Source organism: Capricornis sumatraensis, chromosome 3 (genome assembly GCF_032405125.1).
Source record: "Capricornis sumatraensis isolate serow.1 chromosome 3, serow.2, whole genome shotgun sequence".
Lineage (NCBI taxonomy): Eukaryota > Metazoa > Chordata > Mammalia > Artiodactyla > Bovidae > Capricornis > Capricornis sumatraensis.
In genome coordinates, this window is record NC_091071.1 from 166,241,925 (window position 1) to 166,257,266 (window position 15,342).

The 15,342-nt window shown below is 42.7% G+C and overlaps 1 protein-coding gene across 1 annotated transcript in view; it reads left to right on the forward strand.

The window, feature by feature from the left end:
* SPOCD1 (SPOC domain containing 1) overlaps positions 1 to 15,342 on the forward strand; it is a 32,989-nt gene that overhangs the window by 1,118 nt on the left and 16,529 nt on the right. Inside the window, exons 2-3 of the mRNA XM_068968505.1 lie at positions 6,714 to 6,962; positions 7,515 to 8,723. Coding sequence (XP_068824606.1) covers positions 6,714 to 6,962; positions 7,515 to 8,723 — 1,458 coding nt within the window. The remainder of the gene's footprint in view (positions 1 to 6,713; positions 6,963 to 7,514; positions 8,724 to 15,342) is intronic.

Genomic DNA, 15,342 nt, shown 5'->3' on the forward strand with positions numbered 1-15,342 from the left:
CCTGGTGGTCCAGTGGTTAAGACTGTGATCCCAATGCAGGGGGCATGGGTTCAATCACTAGTTGGGACTAAGATCCTACATGTAGGTTGGTCAAAAAAAGAAAAGAAAAGAAAAAATATATATATTTCCAGGCCCTTCTGTAGCAAATGACACTCTCAACAAACAACTCCTTGAAAACATGAAAGATTGTTTTTCCTTAAAAATGGAAAAGAAATATATGCCCCAAACACATATTTATTGCAGGAAAGAAAGAAGAAGAAGAAGGAGAGGGAGAAAGTGAGTGAGAGGCAGGGTACTAAGAATTAGAAAGTGGTCAAAAATGCAAGAACCTATCTGTGAAACAGAAACAGACTCACAGACATAGAGAGCAGACTTGTGGTCGCCAAGAGGAGAGCGGAGGAGGGATGCTCTGGGAGCTTGGATTAGCAGAAGCAAGCTATTATATGTAGAACGAACAAAAAGCAAGGTTCTACTGTATAGCACAGGGAACTATAATCCATGTCCTTTAATAAACTATAATGGAAAAGAATATTAAAAAAGAGTGTATTATATATGTATCTATGTATAACTGAGTCATTTTGCTGTACAGCAGAAATAAACACAACTATACTTCAACTATACTTCAATAAAATAAATTAAAATTAAATTAAAAAGAAAGTGGTCATTAAGAAGTGAAAAAATAGCACCTATTAGGATGCAGAGTCTTTAGGGGGTTTCTCCTAATGACTGGTGGGAGTGTAAGTTGGCACAAACACTTGGGAGCACAGATGGGCTTCAGTGATGAACATCAACATTCACCTGTTCTGAAGATTCTGATTTAAAGCCCGCTGGCAGATGCAAACGTACAATTAAAATGCACAGTGCTGCATGACCACCTCAACTTTACTTCTGACCATCAGGCATTAGATTTTGATACAGGAACGGACAACCTAGATCCCTAACATGGATAATAGCCAGGACATTGAAGCAACTTAGGTGTCCATCGACAGATGAATGGATAAAGAAGTTGTGGTACACATATACAATGGAATATCACCCTGCCATAAAAGGTACGAATTTGAGTCAGTTCTACTAAGGTGGATGAACCTAGAGTCTGTTATACAGAGTGAAGTTATACAGAAAAAGAAGAACAAACATCATATACTAACGAATATATATGGAATCTAGAAAAATGGTGCTGATGAAACTATTTGCAGAGCAACAATAGAGACACAGACAGAGAGGACAAACTTGTGGACTTAGTGAGGGAAGGAGAGAGTGGACTGGATTGAGAGAGTAGCACTGAAACATATGACCTTATGTGAAATAGAGAGCCAGGGGGAATCTGTCCTGTGACACAGGGAGCTCAGCCTGGTGCTATGTGACAACCTGGAGGGGCGGGATGGAGTGGGGCTTAGGGAGAGGTTCAAGACGGAGGGGACATGTGTATACCTGTGGCTGACTCATGCTGATGTAATGACAGAAACTAACATAACATTTTAAAGCAATTATTCTCCAATTAAAAATAAATAATTTATTTAAAAAGAAAAAAGACTGAAGTTTCAGGTTAAGAAGGAATTAAAAGGAGACTTCCCTGGTGGTCCAGTGGCTAAGACTCCATGCTCCCAGTGCAGAGGGTCTGGGTTTAATCCTCGGTCAGGGAACAAGATCTCACACACTGCAAACAAAAGATCCTACGTGCCGAAACGAAGACTTGGTGCAGCCAAATAAACAAATATTTTTAAAAAAGTTATAAAAAGAGAAGGAATTAAAAGAACAATAGTAAACCAAAAGAAGCAGAAGAAATTACATAATGAGAGAAAGAGCAGAAGGTAATGAAATAGAAAATATAATGGCAAAAACAAAACAAAAGCCCAGAGAAAATAAACAAAAATCTAATTCTTAAACAAAACAAAACATAGAAAGACTGATCAGGAGAGAGAGAGAGAAAGAGTAAAAGCACAAATAAACAGTATTAGGAATGAAAAGTGGATTATAACTCTGATACAACCGAGATTTTTTTTTGACTCATGGGAATACTGTGAACAACTTTGTGCCATACTATGAACAACTTTGAAAACCTACGCTGCTATCAAAAAGTCTACGAACAATAAATGCTGGAAAGGGTGCAGAGAAAAAGGAACCCTCTTACACTGTTGGTGGGAATGCAAACTAGTACAGCCACTATGCAGAACAGTGTGGAGATTCCTTAAAAAACTGGAAATAGAACTGCCATACGACCCAGCAATCCCACTACTGGGCATACACACCGAGGAAACCAGAACTGAAAGAGACACATGTACCCCAATGCTCATCACAGCACTGTTTACAATAGCTAGGACATGGAAGCAACCTAGATGTTCATTGGCAGACAAATGGATAAGAAAGCAGTGGTACATATACACAATGGAATATTACTCAGCCATTAAAAAGAATTCATTTGAATCAGTTCTAATGAGGTGGATGAAACTGGAGCCTATTATACAGAGCGAAGTGAGTCAGAAAGAAAAACACCAATACAGTATATTAATGCATATATATGGAATTTAGAAATATGGGAGCAATGACCCTATATGTGAGACAGCAAAAGAGACACAGATGTAAAGAACAGTCTTTTGGACTCTGTGGGAGAAGGCGAGGGTGGGATGATTTGAGAGGGTAGTGTTGAAACGTGTATATTATCATATGTGAAGCGAATTGCTGGTCCAGGTTTGATGCATGAGACACGGTGCTCAGGTATGGTGCACTGGGATGGCCCAGAGGGATGGCATGGGAGGGAGGTGGGAGGGGGGTTCTGGATGGGGAGCACATATAAAAAGAAATAAATAAATTTGAAAACCTAGATAAGATAGACATAAAACATAAACTACTAAAATTGGTTCAAAAAGAAAAAGAACTGAATAGACCAAGAGTCATTTAATAAATCAAGCTAGTAGTAAAATGTCTCATGGGCCAGTGGCACCATATAATTTTCCAGTGAATTTCACCAAATGTTATAAGGAGTAGAAAATCTTCACACAATGCTATAAAAGATGCTATAAAAAAATTACCTGATTCATATTATAAGACTAGTACAAACTGGACACTAAAACCAGAGAAGGCAGAATAAGGAAATAAATCTTAACCCTATTTTTCTTCTAAACATAGATGCAAAAACCCTACTAAACTGTATTAAATCAAATGTGGTGGTGTTTATTTTTTTTTTTAAATCATACTTAGCTAAGGACTGTATTAGTAATGCAAAGATGGTTCAACATTAGAAAATGCTATCAATGCATTTTATTGCATTGTTTTAGGTAGAAAGGTATCAAAAGATGTGGAGCAAACATACAATAAAATTTGCCTCATTAGTGAAAAAAGTATTTAGTGATAATAACAGAAGGGAATTTCCTTAAGGTAATATATATTATCTACCAAAAGTCTTCCCTGGTGGCTCAGAAGGTAAAGCATCTGTTTGCAATGCGGGAGACTTGTGTTTGATCCCTGGGTCGGGAAGATCCCCTGGAAAAGGAAATGGCAACCCACTCCAGTACTCTTGCCTGGAAAATCCCATGGACAGAGAAGCCTGGTAGGCTACAGTCCATGGGGTCGCAAAGAGTCGGACATGACTGAACGACTTCATTTCACTTCACTTCACTTCACCAAAAGTCTACAGCAAATATTGTGAAACTTTAGAAATTTACATTTAAGTAAAAAAAAAAATTCCCATGCATCTATTCAAAATGGCACTACAAGCGCTACGCAATGCAAGATTAGAAAAAGAAATATGACATATAATGAAAATGCAGGCTAAATAAAAGATATCAAATAAAAAAGGGAACTATAACTCTAATGCAATGCAAGATGAAATTGTTATTATTTTCAGACCTAATGATCACATAGTTACATATAATTACAAGAAACCAATAGAAAAATTATTACAATTAATGAGAGAGTTCAGCAAAATTTCTGGATATACAGTTCACAAAATATAACTCTTCTTTTTCACTGGTAATAAACAAGTGGAAAAGTAAGAAGAAAAAAGTAACAAAGATTACAGAGCACAAAATAACTTAATAAAAATGCACAATGTTTTGGTGGAGAAAAATCACAAAATTGAATTGAAAGTATGGAGAGAAATAAATCAAATTTATAGGTTAGAAGATTCAGTATTATACATATTCAGTTATACCCCCATCTGTACATTAAATGAAATTTTAGTATAATTCCAAACAGAATTCTTCAGGGAACTTGAAAAAATGGTTCTACCATTCATATGAAAGAATAAAGGTATGTAGACAGCTAAGACAGTTATGAAACATAGGAACCAAGTTGGGGATAGGACTTGCCCCCGAGGTATCAAGATGTTATCACAAGACCATAGTATTAAAATAATGGCATATTAGTTAGGAATAGACAACTTGATCACTAGAACAGAACAAAGGATCCAGAAATAAACCCAGGCGTTACTGGGAACAAGGTATACGTCAGAGACGTCATGAATCAGTAGAGGAATCAGCAAACAATTCAGTAAAGGGCATTGGGCCAAAACCTGGCAAAACTTTACCTTGATCACTTTGTATGACAAGACGTTTAGAATATCAGGAGACAGTGAGACCTGCTGGGTTTTTAAACCAATTTACTAAAAGTAAATTAAAAGAGGTAAACATAGGATTAATATAGGTTAAGGATATAGACCACATACCCAGCCCTCAGTTTCCCTCATTAACATATATTTGCTTTTTAAATTCAACATCATGTCTTTGAGATATTGGATAGGCTAAAAAGTTCATTCGGGTTTTTCTGTAACAACGTATGGAAACCTTGGCTTGAAGTAGCACTACTTGTTATCAGTCACCATTGCCCTTTTATCCTCTATGCCATGTGATACCTCTGCTTCTCCTTTCCTTGTCCAACTGTGGGAGACTTTCATTATCTAAATGGGCCAGAAAAATAGTCTGCTTGGTCTTAATGGCCCTGGTCCATGTCTCTGCCATCATGACCAGGATATTCCACAGGGTGAAGTCATCTTCAAAAATTTTTCTTTAGAGCAGTAATTGTGGTCATTGGTAACATCCAATCTCACCTCTTAACCTCATTTGTGACCTTGACGGCCATATAATTAGAGTTTTCAATATAGATCACACTACAGCTTCCTTTTTTTCCCCTTAGATTTTATTTTCTAGAAGAGTTTTAGATTTGGAGGGGAAAAAATGAAGATTGGTACAGACAGTTTCCATATACCCAGCACTCAATTTCCTTCATTAACATTTTCTTGCTTTCTAAATTCAACATCATGTCTTTAACATCCAACATCTTTATTGGATTGGCTAAAAACTTTGTTTGGGTTTTTTCATAACATCGTATGGAAACCTGTATGAACTTTTTGGTCAAGCCAATATTTAAATGTATTAATTCTAACTGAATGTAGTAATCCCATTGACTGGAAGCTTCTTGTGGTCTCACATGGCACAAGTTTCATGCTGGGGAATTTCATCTACTTCTCAGTCAAATCTCTAGTTCTACAGTGAAAGTATTTACATAGTCATAATGTTATAAATGGGGCTTCCCTGGTGGCTCAGTGGTAAAGAATCCACCTGCCAAATCAGGAGACACGGGTTCTATCCCTGGGTGGGGAAGATCCCCTGGAGGAGGGAATGGTAACCCACTCCAGTGTTCTTGCCTGAAGAATCCCATGGACAGAGGAGCCTGGCAGGCTACAGTCAATGGTTTTGCAAAGAGTTGGACATGACTGAGCAACTAACACACGACAACTAGAGAAAGCCTGCACAATCAAGACCCAGAGCAGCCAGGAATAAATTAATTATTTTAAAAAGTCAGCAACGTTTCTTTTAAAAAAGATATATACATTTATTTGGCTGCACTGAGTCTTAGTTGTGGCATGCACGATCTTTAGTTGCAGCCTGTGAACTCTTAGTTATTGCATGTGGGATCTAGTTCCATGACTAGGGATCAAACCCAGGCCCCCTACATTGGGAGTGTGGAATCTTAGCCACTGGAACACCAGGGTAGTTCCAGATGGAAATTTTTTTTTTTTAATTTCAAGAAAGACTCCAAAAGCAAAATTTGGATTTCTTAAGCACATGCAAGATAGTCATACAGCATTTACAGTGTACAAGGAATTATACAAGTCTAGAGTTGACAAGTATTTGGGAGGATGTACATAGATTACATACAATGGCTATGCCATTTGGTATAAGGGACTTGAGCATTCCAGAATTCTGGTGTGCCTGAGAATTGGAGAACTGAATTCCTCAAGCAAAGGGACGACTGTAATAGCAACTAGTCGAAAAACAAAAAATATATATAAATATAAAAGACAAAAACTGGGAGGAGCAAACAGGAAGGATCGGTAATGAAATCACACAGCAGTTAGTCAATAAATACTGTTAGCCGGGCGAGCTGCAGTCCATGGGGTGGCAAAGAGAGGAACACAACTGAGCGACTGAACAACAAAGACATTAATAAACCAAGGAATATAAGTATAAGTCTATTATTCATAGTCACATGAATAAAAAAAGAAAGAAAGTTGTTCTCAAGAGCTGGGCAAGTGAGAGGACACTTTTAGGTTTTAATTTCTAACCTTTCTGTTGGGGTTGGGTGTTGCGTGTTCATCTACATAAATTATATTTGAGACAACAATAATTAAAATAAATAATTGAGGAAAAATGTAGATCTGATTCTGATACTCCTCTAGAGGTTCAGGTACTTTCAGTAACGCCCCATTGCCGTAGGATCAAGATGAAACTCTCACGCAGGCATTCAAGGCCCTTCCTCGCCAGGCACTTCCTCCCGGAAGCCCTTGGGTGGAAGAGGGCGCCCTCTGCCGGAGCAGCGACGCCACCACGGCCGAGGTCCCGCCCTTGGCGTATCAGCAGACTCCGCCCCCATCCCTCGGGGGCTCTCCGCATCATGTGATCTCAGCCCCTTTACACCTGGGTGTCGAACCCCGAGAAGGGGAGCCCAGAGACCCCAGACCCCAGGTGAGAGCGAGTGGGTTGGTGGGTTCTGGATTCCCTGAGCGGTGGGAGACTGCCTGGTCAGGCTGGGAACGTAATTGGGAATGTCTGTCAGGCGCAGCCCGATGTGAGGGTGATGGACAATTAACCTGAGTGATTTAGAGCTGGTGTTTTTTTCGGGGGCCGAATCCCGTGTCTTCCACATTTTATATGCGCGTGGCCTTGGGCGAGCCACTGGATATCAGTTTCCTCGCCTGTGGCTGCCAGCATGAAATGAAATAATGCACCGAAGTACATTATTCATAAATGATAACTTGTTTTTAAAGCTCATACAAGCAAATATGTGAACTCTCAGAAGAGGGGAAGACCTCATAAAAGGTGGCTGTAGCTCAACCCTGTTTGGAGACAGGCCTCCCCTCCCTCATCTGGGGCACTGTGTCCCGCGGGGGTGCTTACGTCAGTGGTTCCTGGGTGCCCTGGAGGTGCCACCTATAAGGGAGGCTGCCTCCGAGGTTCCCATTGGCTTGGTGTCCTGAGTGGGCCGGCAGGTCAGACCCCCCTCTTATCTCCTCACAGGGCCTGCCTTCTGCACTGGGCCGGTGGAGGCAAACAGACATGTCTCAGGAGGCGGCTCCAGTGGGCCCCAGCATGGAGGACCCCGTTCTCAGTCCCCTCAACAGCCTTGGACTTTCCCAGGAGGACATGGAAGAAACCAGCTCCATGTCAGGCCTGGCACCAGACCTGTCAGGAGAGAGCTCGGGGGACCCCGTTTGTGCTGGCAGTGGGAAGAGGGTCCTCAGGGAAGAGTCTTGTCAAGGTGCCAGCTCCCAGGCAGTGGGTGCTCCTGGGGGTAGCCCAGAGGCCACGGCCCATCCTGTGGTCCTGGGGCTGCAAGCTGTGGGACAGAGCTGGAATTTGGTGCCCAGCCCCAGGCTCTGCTGTCGCCTACCCACAGAGCCTGCCCAGGGGAGGGCTCAGGCCTTCAAGAGGGTCCAGATTATTCTGCACGACATCTTAGCAGGAAGTTGTCCCAGGAATCTTTGTAGTGGGTGTGTGGGGGCAAGAAAGAAAAGCAGGAAGTCTGAGACCCCCTCAGAGGGTCAGGAAGGTAGCTTCTTACAGCTTGGTCAGAGCCCTAGTGGGAGCAAGCCCCAGGCTGTGGGAGACCCCCTGCGAGGTGCTGACATGGCGTCCTTGGGAGGCCCGTGCAGTCCTCTCTCTTGCAAGGACACTGGGTCTGGGCCTGGACACCCAGGTGGAGGTTGGGTGGACTGTGACTCAGGGATTAAGAAGTTTGAATATTTGCCCACTGTAAGGGGTGGGACTCCGCCAGGCAGCCCCTGGGACCCTGTGAGCTCCCCTGTGCCCACTGGAGGACTGTCACTTCAGCTAGCTGCCCGGGATCCTCTCCAGAGCCCTGAGCTGTGCCCAGGAGGGTCTGGAAAGGCTTCCACAGCACAGCAAGAAGCTGAGCACATCATAAGGCCTGGCGATGGTGATGGCCTTGGTGCTTCACACAACCAGGAGGAGCTGGAGGTTGTGGCTCGACCAGTGTCTTGGGGGAGGTCAGGGCAGGGACTTGGTGACACCCCCTCCAGCTTCCTGGAGCCTGTAGCCAGCAAGGCTAGCTCAGGCCCATCCACGAGGCAGATAAATTCCAAGTGTGCTAAACAGTTGAAAAAGGACCCAGTGCCTGGTGCCCAGGATCAGGGCACTAACAGATGGCCAGACAGCTCCAACCAGGACCAAACAGAAGAATCCAGCCCAGGAGGCGGCCCCAGGCTGGTAAGCTGACTCTGAGAGGTTGGGATGGGAAGAGCATCGTTATCTTTTGGTGTCAGTGAGTCGTGTCTTCTAATCCTATCTCTGCCCACTTCCTAGTTGAGTGGCCCTGGAATATTTTTTAAGCTGTTTCCTCATGTGTGAAAAGGGAATACTAGTTCCACTTTAGTGGGGTTGTTTTGAGGAATAAATGAGATGATGGTGTGAAATAACGTACTTAGCACAGCATAAGGCACAAGGTAAATCTATTTATGTTAAATGTACTTTTCCTTGAGTGTTACAATAGTCCTGTGAGATAGGCATTAGCCCTATATTCCCAGGGCAAGCTGAGGCTCAGAGAAGTTAACAAACTTCCCCAAGCTCACACAGCAAGGGAGTCAGTGCCTAGCCATGTTCCCTGTATTCACTGCTTCCCTTTCCATTGTTCTTTTATTGATGATAATAATTGTCATTTTATTAATATTAATAATCATGGTCAATATGTTTATATGCCAAGGGCAGAAAATGGCATTGCTCTGTTTGATGTATATTTCTGACATAGTTGAATTTTTTAAAAATTGAAGCATCATGTTAGTTTCAGATGTACAGCATAGAGATTCAATTATATATATGTAAGAGTTGGACACGACTGAGCGACTGAACTGAACTGAATATGTATGTATATATACCAACCTAGATAGCATATTTCAAAGCAGAGACATTACTTTGCCAACAAAGGTCCGTCTAGTCAAGGCTATGGTTTTTACAGTGGTCATGTATGGATGTGAGAGTTGGACTGTGAAGAAAGCTGAGCGCTGAAGAATTGATGCTTTTGAACTGTGGTGTTGGAGAAGACTCTTGGGAGTCCCTTGGACTGCAAGGAGATCCAACCAGTCCATCCTAAAGGAGATCAGTCCTGGGATTTCTTTGGAGGGAATGATGCTAAAGCTGAAACTCTAGTACTTTGGCCACCTCATGCGAAGAGTTGACTCATTGGAAACAACTCTGATGCTGGGAGGGATTGGGGGCAGGAGGAAAAGGGGGCGACAGAGGGTGAGATGGCTGGATGGCATCACTGACTCGATGGCCGTGAGTCTGAGTGAACTCCGGGAGTTGGTGATGGACAGGCAGGCCTGGCGAGCTGCGATTCATGGGGTCGCAAAGAGTCGGACACGACTGAGCGACTGAACTGAACTGAACTGAATGTTCTTTTCAGATTCTTTTCCCTTATAGGTTATTACAAAATATTGAGTATAGTTTCCTGTTTTATGTAGTAGCTCCTTGTTGGTTACCTATTTTATATATCATAGTCACATAGTTGGATTTTTATCCCCTTGATAGAATATGTGTTGTGTGCTGAGTGCTTTTGATTTAGTCTTCACATGAAGCCCAGAGAGGTGAGGTTACGGGCCCAAGGTCTCACAGCTGGCAAATGACAGAGGCAGCATGCAGAAGGCAGTCTGTCCGGAAAGCTTACTGCATTGCCTGCTTGCGCGCATTCCCCACCATCACTGCAGCAGTAAAGGCCCCTGGCATGCTTACTACATGCTGGGCACTATTCCCAAGCACTTATCTTCAGTCTTCCTAACACCCTTATAGAGAAGATGCTGTTGATATATACCCATTTTAATGATGCAGACACTGAGGCTCGGACGGGTAAAGTGAGTATGTCAAGGTCAAACAAGCAAATTAGTTGAACTAGGATAGGAACCAATCAGCTGCCTGTGGTGATTTATCACTATTTGGACTATAATTACATTAGAGATACTATTACATTATCTGTGTAAATATCACTCAAAACATTAATTTTTAATAAACGAATACATGTTTATTGTGGAAAATAAAGAAGAAATGAAAATCCCCATAATGCCAACAACATTCAGAGCTATCTCCTGTTGACATTTTGGTGTATATATCCTTCCTTCCATTTTTTTCATATACATATATATCTTTTCTTTGCCTAGAAATGGAACCATGCAGATCAAAATTTATAACTTGATTTTTTAGGTATTAAAAATTGGTTTTACAGTGAATTTGTTGACATAGAATGAGGAAATCCCTTTTAGTGTCTCCTGACCCAGTTGCCCTTTGTTTGATGTTAATGGTTAGCATTCTTCCAGTCTCCTTTTTTATGAACTTCTATACATATATGAACATCTTATATTCATCATACCTTTTTATATATAAGTAGGCTCATGCCGTGCCTCATTGTTCTGGGACTTGTACTTTTGATTTTCAGATGCTTTAGAGTTTCAAGACGTTTCCAAGTTGGCAAATCTGTGCTTTCCCTGAACGCTGCATCATGTCTGTCTACAGGCACTGCTGGGACCAGAGGGTGGGCTGGGACTTGCTTTTCTCATTTCTGGTCACTGTCCTGTAGTTAAGAGCATGAAGCTCAGAGGCTGACAGATTGGCATTCAGGCCTGGCTTTGCTGCTATCTGAATGTGACCTAGGCAAGTGGCCTCACCTTTCCGAGCATAATTTCCTCATCTGTAAAATAGAGGCAATAAATTACTTACCTCACTGGGCAGTGGTAAGGGGCAGGTGAGATGACATGTACCTATGTTCGGTATTTAGCACAGTGCCTGGTACAAGAAAAATACTCAGAAATGTTACCGACTATACATTGTCCTCCTCCAAGGACTGCCGAGGTGAACCCCTGTGCATCTGGCTTCTCCCCATTTCAGATTATCTATGTGGGCCAGATGCCCAGAAGTGGGATTCCTGGGTCTGCAGTGTTTTGAGGGGGTGTTTGAATTTGGTGGTGGAGGCAGGTGCCTGCCCGCCTTGACGGGAAGCAACCCACGGCTGCTCTCTGCTTTAGTCCCATCCTTGACTCTGCGACACGGTCTGCGACACGGTCCCTCATCCCACAGCATCCCAAACAACCGGTTGCCATGGCAAACTGGTGCCAGCTGCAGGAGAAGAATGGAGGTTGTACTGCAACAGGGATAGGCAGGTGGTTGAGGCCAAGGCTGAGTAGGGTGTGGGTAGGTGTGGGTGTAGTGCCCAGCTGATCTGGATCCCCTCTCAGGACTCTGGCACCTTCTCCTGGAGACCGCTCAGCTCATATCAGGAACAGATAGACAGGTTCAAGGTCAGCCTCTGCTTCTTACAACTGAGTGACTTTAGAGACATCTCTTCTCTGAATCTTAGTTGCCTCCTCTGTGAAATGGTGCGGGGGGATCAGCTGGGCCCCAGAACTACTGGGAATCTGGTGTGAGAGGCTGGCTGTGTTGTGTTCTTTTGGTTTGATACAGAGATTCTTGGAGGAGGGTGGAGAAGTTGGTTTGATCCCCAGGGTGGTTAGTGAGATCTGGAGCCACTCTGTGGCTGGGATAGCAGGAGGCGTGGGATGAGCAGCTCTGCCAGGGGCCCCTGCTCTGCCTTTCACAGTGCAGGAGGTACACAGCTCCTCTGGCCCCACTAGGCTCTCAGCTCAGGTACCCTGTCTGCAGCTACAAAGTATCAGGCTGTGTGTGAGGGAGGCACATGTCTCCAGCAGATGGACAGCCCAAAAATAGCTCTTTTAAGTGCTTACTATGTACTAGGAGCTTCACATAGGTCATCACCTCATGTTTAATCCTCATAGTAGCATGAAAATTCAGTGTTAGTATGCTTATTTTGCTGATTAACAAAACTGGGATTCAGAAAAGTTAAGTGACTGACTGACGGTCACACAGCAAGTAAGTGATGGAGTCAGCGTTTGAATCCCGGCCTGTCCTGTTCCACTGTGTACCCTGAGCCCAGCTGCCAAAGGCCTAGCTACGAGATTTAGACTTTTTTCCCTCCTGAGGGAGAATGCAGTTTATTTATTCTTTTAAATTAATTTTTATTGGAGTATAATTGCTTTTCAGTGTTGTGTTTCTACTGTACAAAGTGAATCAGGTATACGTATATGTACACTCTCTCTTTTAGATTTCCTTCCCACTTAGGTCACCACAGAGCACTGAGGAGAGTTTCCTGCGCTCTGCAGTAGGTTCTCATAGTTTCCTTTTTTCATAGTAGTGTGTGTATGTCAGACCCAGTCTCCCAGTTCATCCCATCAGTGCTTCCCTCTTGGTATCCATAACTTTAATCTCTACTTTTGTGTCTCTATTTCTGCTTTACAAATAAGTTCATCTGTATCATTTTTCTAGATTCCATATATTATATGATACGTGTTTTTTTGTTTCTGACTTACTTCACTCTGTGTGACGATCTCTAGGTCTGTCCAGAGGATTTAGGTTTTTATGGGACTTTATTTGTTCAGCACACAGGGGTGCTCCTCTAGGATCTCAAAGTCCAGGGGAGAGGAGACAAAGTAACCAGAACTGAAATGCAGATAGAAGCCTGGCATGTTCTGGATCCCCAGAGGACAATTGAGTCTTCCCTGGGAAGGGGTGAGAGGGAAGGCTTGGAGGTAGGGTGGAGCAGAAGGAGGGGCTGTTGGAGCTGGGTTTGAGCAAAGAAAGTGGGTGTGCAGCAGGCCAAGACATAGGAAGAACATCCCAGGAAGGACAGAGCACATGCAGAAGCACAGAGGAGGCAGCCTGGAGCACTGCCGGAGAGGAGCAGTAGGGGGACAGGGTCAGAGGGGAGGAAGGAGGTGGGAAAGATCAGTGAGCATAACATTGCTCCATTTTGGGGGCTCCAAAATCACTGCAGATGGTGACTGTAGCCATGAAATTAAAAGACACTTGCTCCTTGGAAGAAAAGTTATGACCAACCTAGACATTAAAAACCTAGATATTAAACCTAGATATTAAAAAGCAGAGACATTACTTTACCAAAAAAGGTCCGTCTAGTCAAAGCTATGGTTTTTCCAGTAGTCATGTATGGATGTGAGAGTTGGTCGATAAAGAAAACTGAGCACCAAAGAATTGATGCTTTTGAACTGTGGTGTTGGAGAAGACTCTTGAGAGTCCCTTGGACTGCAGGGAGATCAAACCAGTCCATCCTAAAGGAAATCAGTCCTGAATATTTATTGGAAGGACTGATGTTGAAGCCGAAACTCCAATACTTTGGCCACCTGATGTGAGGAGCTGACTCATTGGAAGAGACCCTCATGCTGGGAACGATTGAAGGTGGGAGGCGAAGGGGACGACAGAGGATGAGATGGTTGGATGGCATCACTGACTCAATGGACATGAGTTTGAGTAAACTCCGGGAGTTGGCAATAGACAGGGAAGCCTGGCTGCTGCAGTCCATGGGGTCGCAAAGAGTCGGACCCGACTGAGCAACTGAACTGAACATTGTTTAAAGGGAATTGGAGAGATTGAAGTGTGGTCAGGTACCAGGAGGGAATCTCTCAAGGACAGGAACCAAGGATTCTTTAACAACATCAAAGTTTACAGAGAGAGCTTTCTGTCTTCCAGGCACTGTTGTCAGAGCCTTGAATAATGATAATAATCCTTGCATTGACACTAGGAAGTTGATAACTGGTATGATCCTCATTTTACTAACGAGAAAACTGAGGCACAGAGAGGTTAAGTAACTTTCCCAAGATCACACAGATCCTAGGTATTGGCAGCAAGTATCCTATTGCATGAATATGGCACAGTTTATTTATTCCTTGACTCCATGTGGCCATTTGGGTTGTTTGCAGGTTTTCGCTTTTACGTCTGGTGCTGCTGTGATGAACAGTTTTGTATGTTTCTTGGTACATACGGGCAAGAATGCCTCCATGGAATATTGCTGGGAGTGGAATGGCTAGGTTATAGAGTGTACATGTCTTTAACTTAGGGCCAGATGTGTCTAAAATGATTGAAAATAGTCTGTACTCCCATCAGCAGTGCCAAATTCTAGTAGCCCCGTATCTTTACCAACACCTGATATTATCAAACTTCAGTTTTTGCCAGAGTGAGGATATGCTATGGTGTCTCAGTGTTTTAATTTTCATTTCCCTATTACTGAGGAGACTCGGCATAAATTCTGGTATTTTCTGTTCAGTCTTTTACCAAAACATTTTGGTTGTTTTAACTTTTTCTTATTGCTCTGTAGGAGTTTTTAAAATAAGTATATATTTTAGATACTATCCCATTGCCTGTTATATGTTTTGCGAATATATTTTCCCAAAGTTCATATTTTGATTTCTTTATGGTATCTGTTGATAGGTAGAAATTCTTTTTTTTGTTGTTGGTGTTGTTGTCTGGCCACATCGCACAGCATGTGGGATCTTAATTCCCCAACCAGGGATCAAAACTGTACCTCCTGCAGTGGAAACTCGAAGTCTTAACCACTGGACTGCTAGAGAAGTCCCAGAAATTTTTAATTATTAAAAATTGTTTTACTGTGATAAAACATATGTAATGTAAAAATTCCCTTTTAAAACCATGTTTAAGTGTACAGTTAAGCATGAAGTGCATTCACATTGTTGTACAACCATTACTGCTATCCATCTCCAGAACTTTTTCATCTTCGCAGGCTGAAATTCTGTACCCATTAAATAATAATTCCCCAATCTCCTCTTGCCCTTCATAACCTCTATTCTACTTTCTGTCTTTTTGAATTTGACTGTTTTGGTACCTCACATAACTAAAGTTGTACAATAGTGGTCCTTAATGTGTCTGGCTTATTTCACTTACCATGATGTCTTTAGGTTCATGTTGTAGCATGTGTCAGAATTTCATTCCCATTTTAAGGCTGAATTAACATTTCATG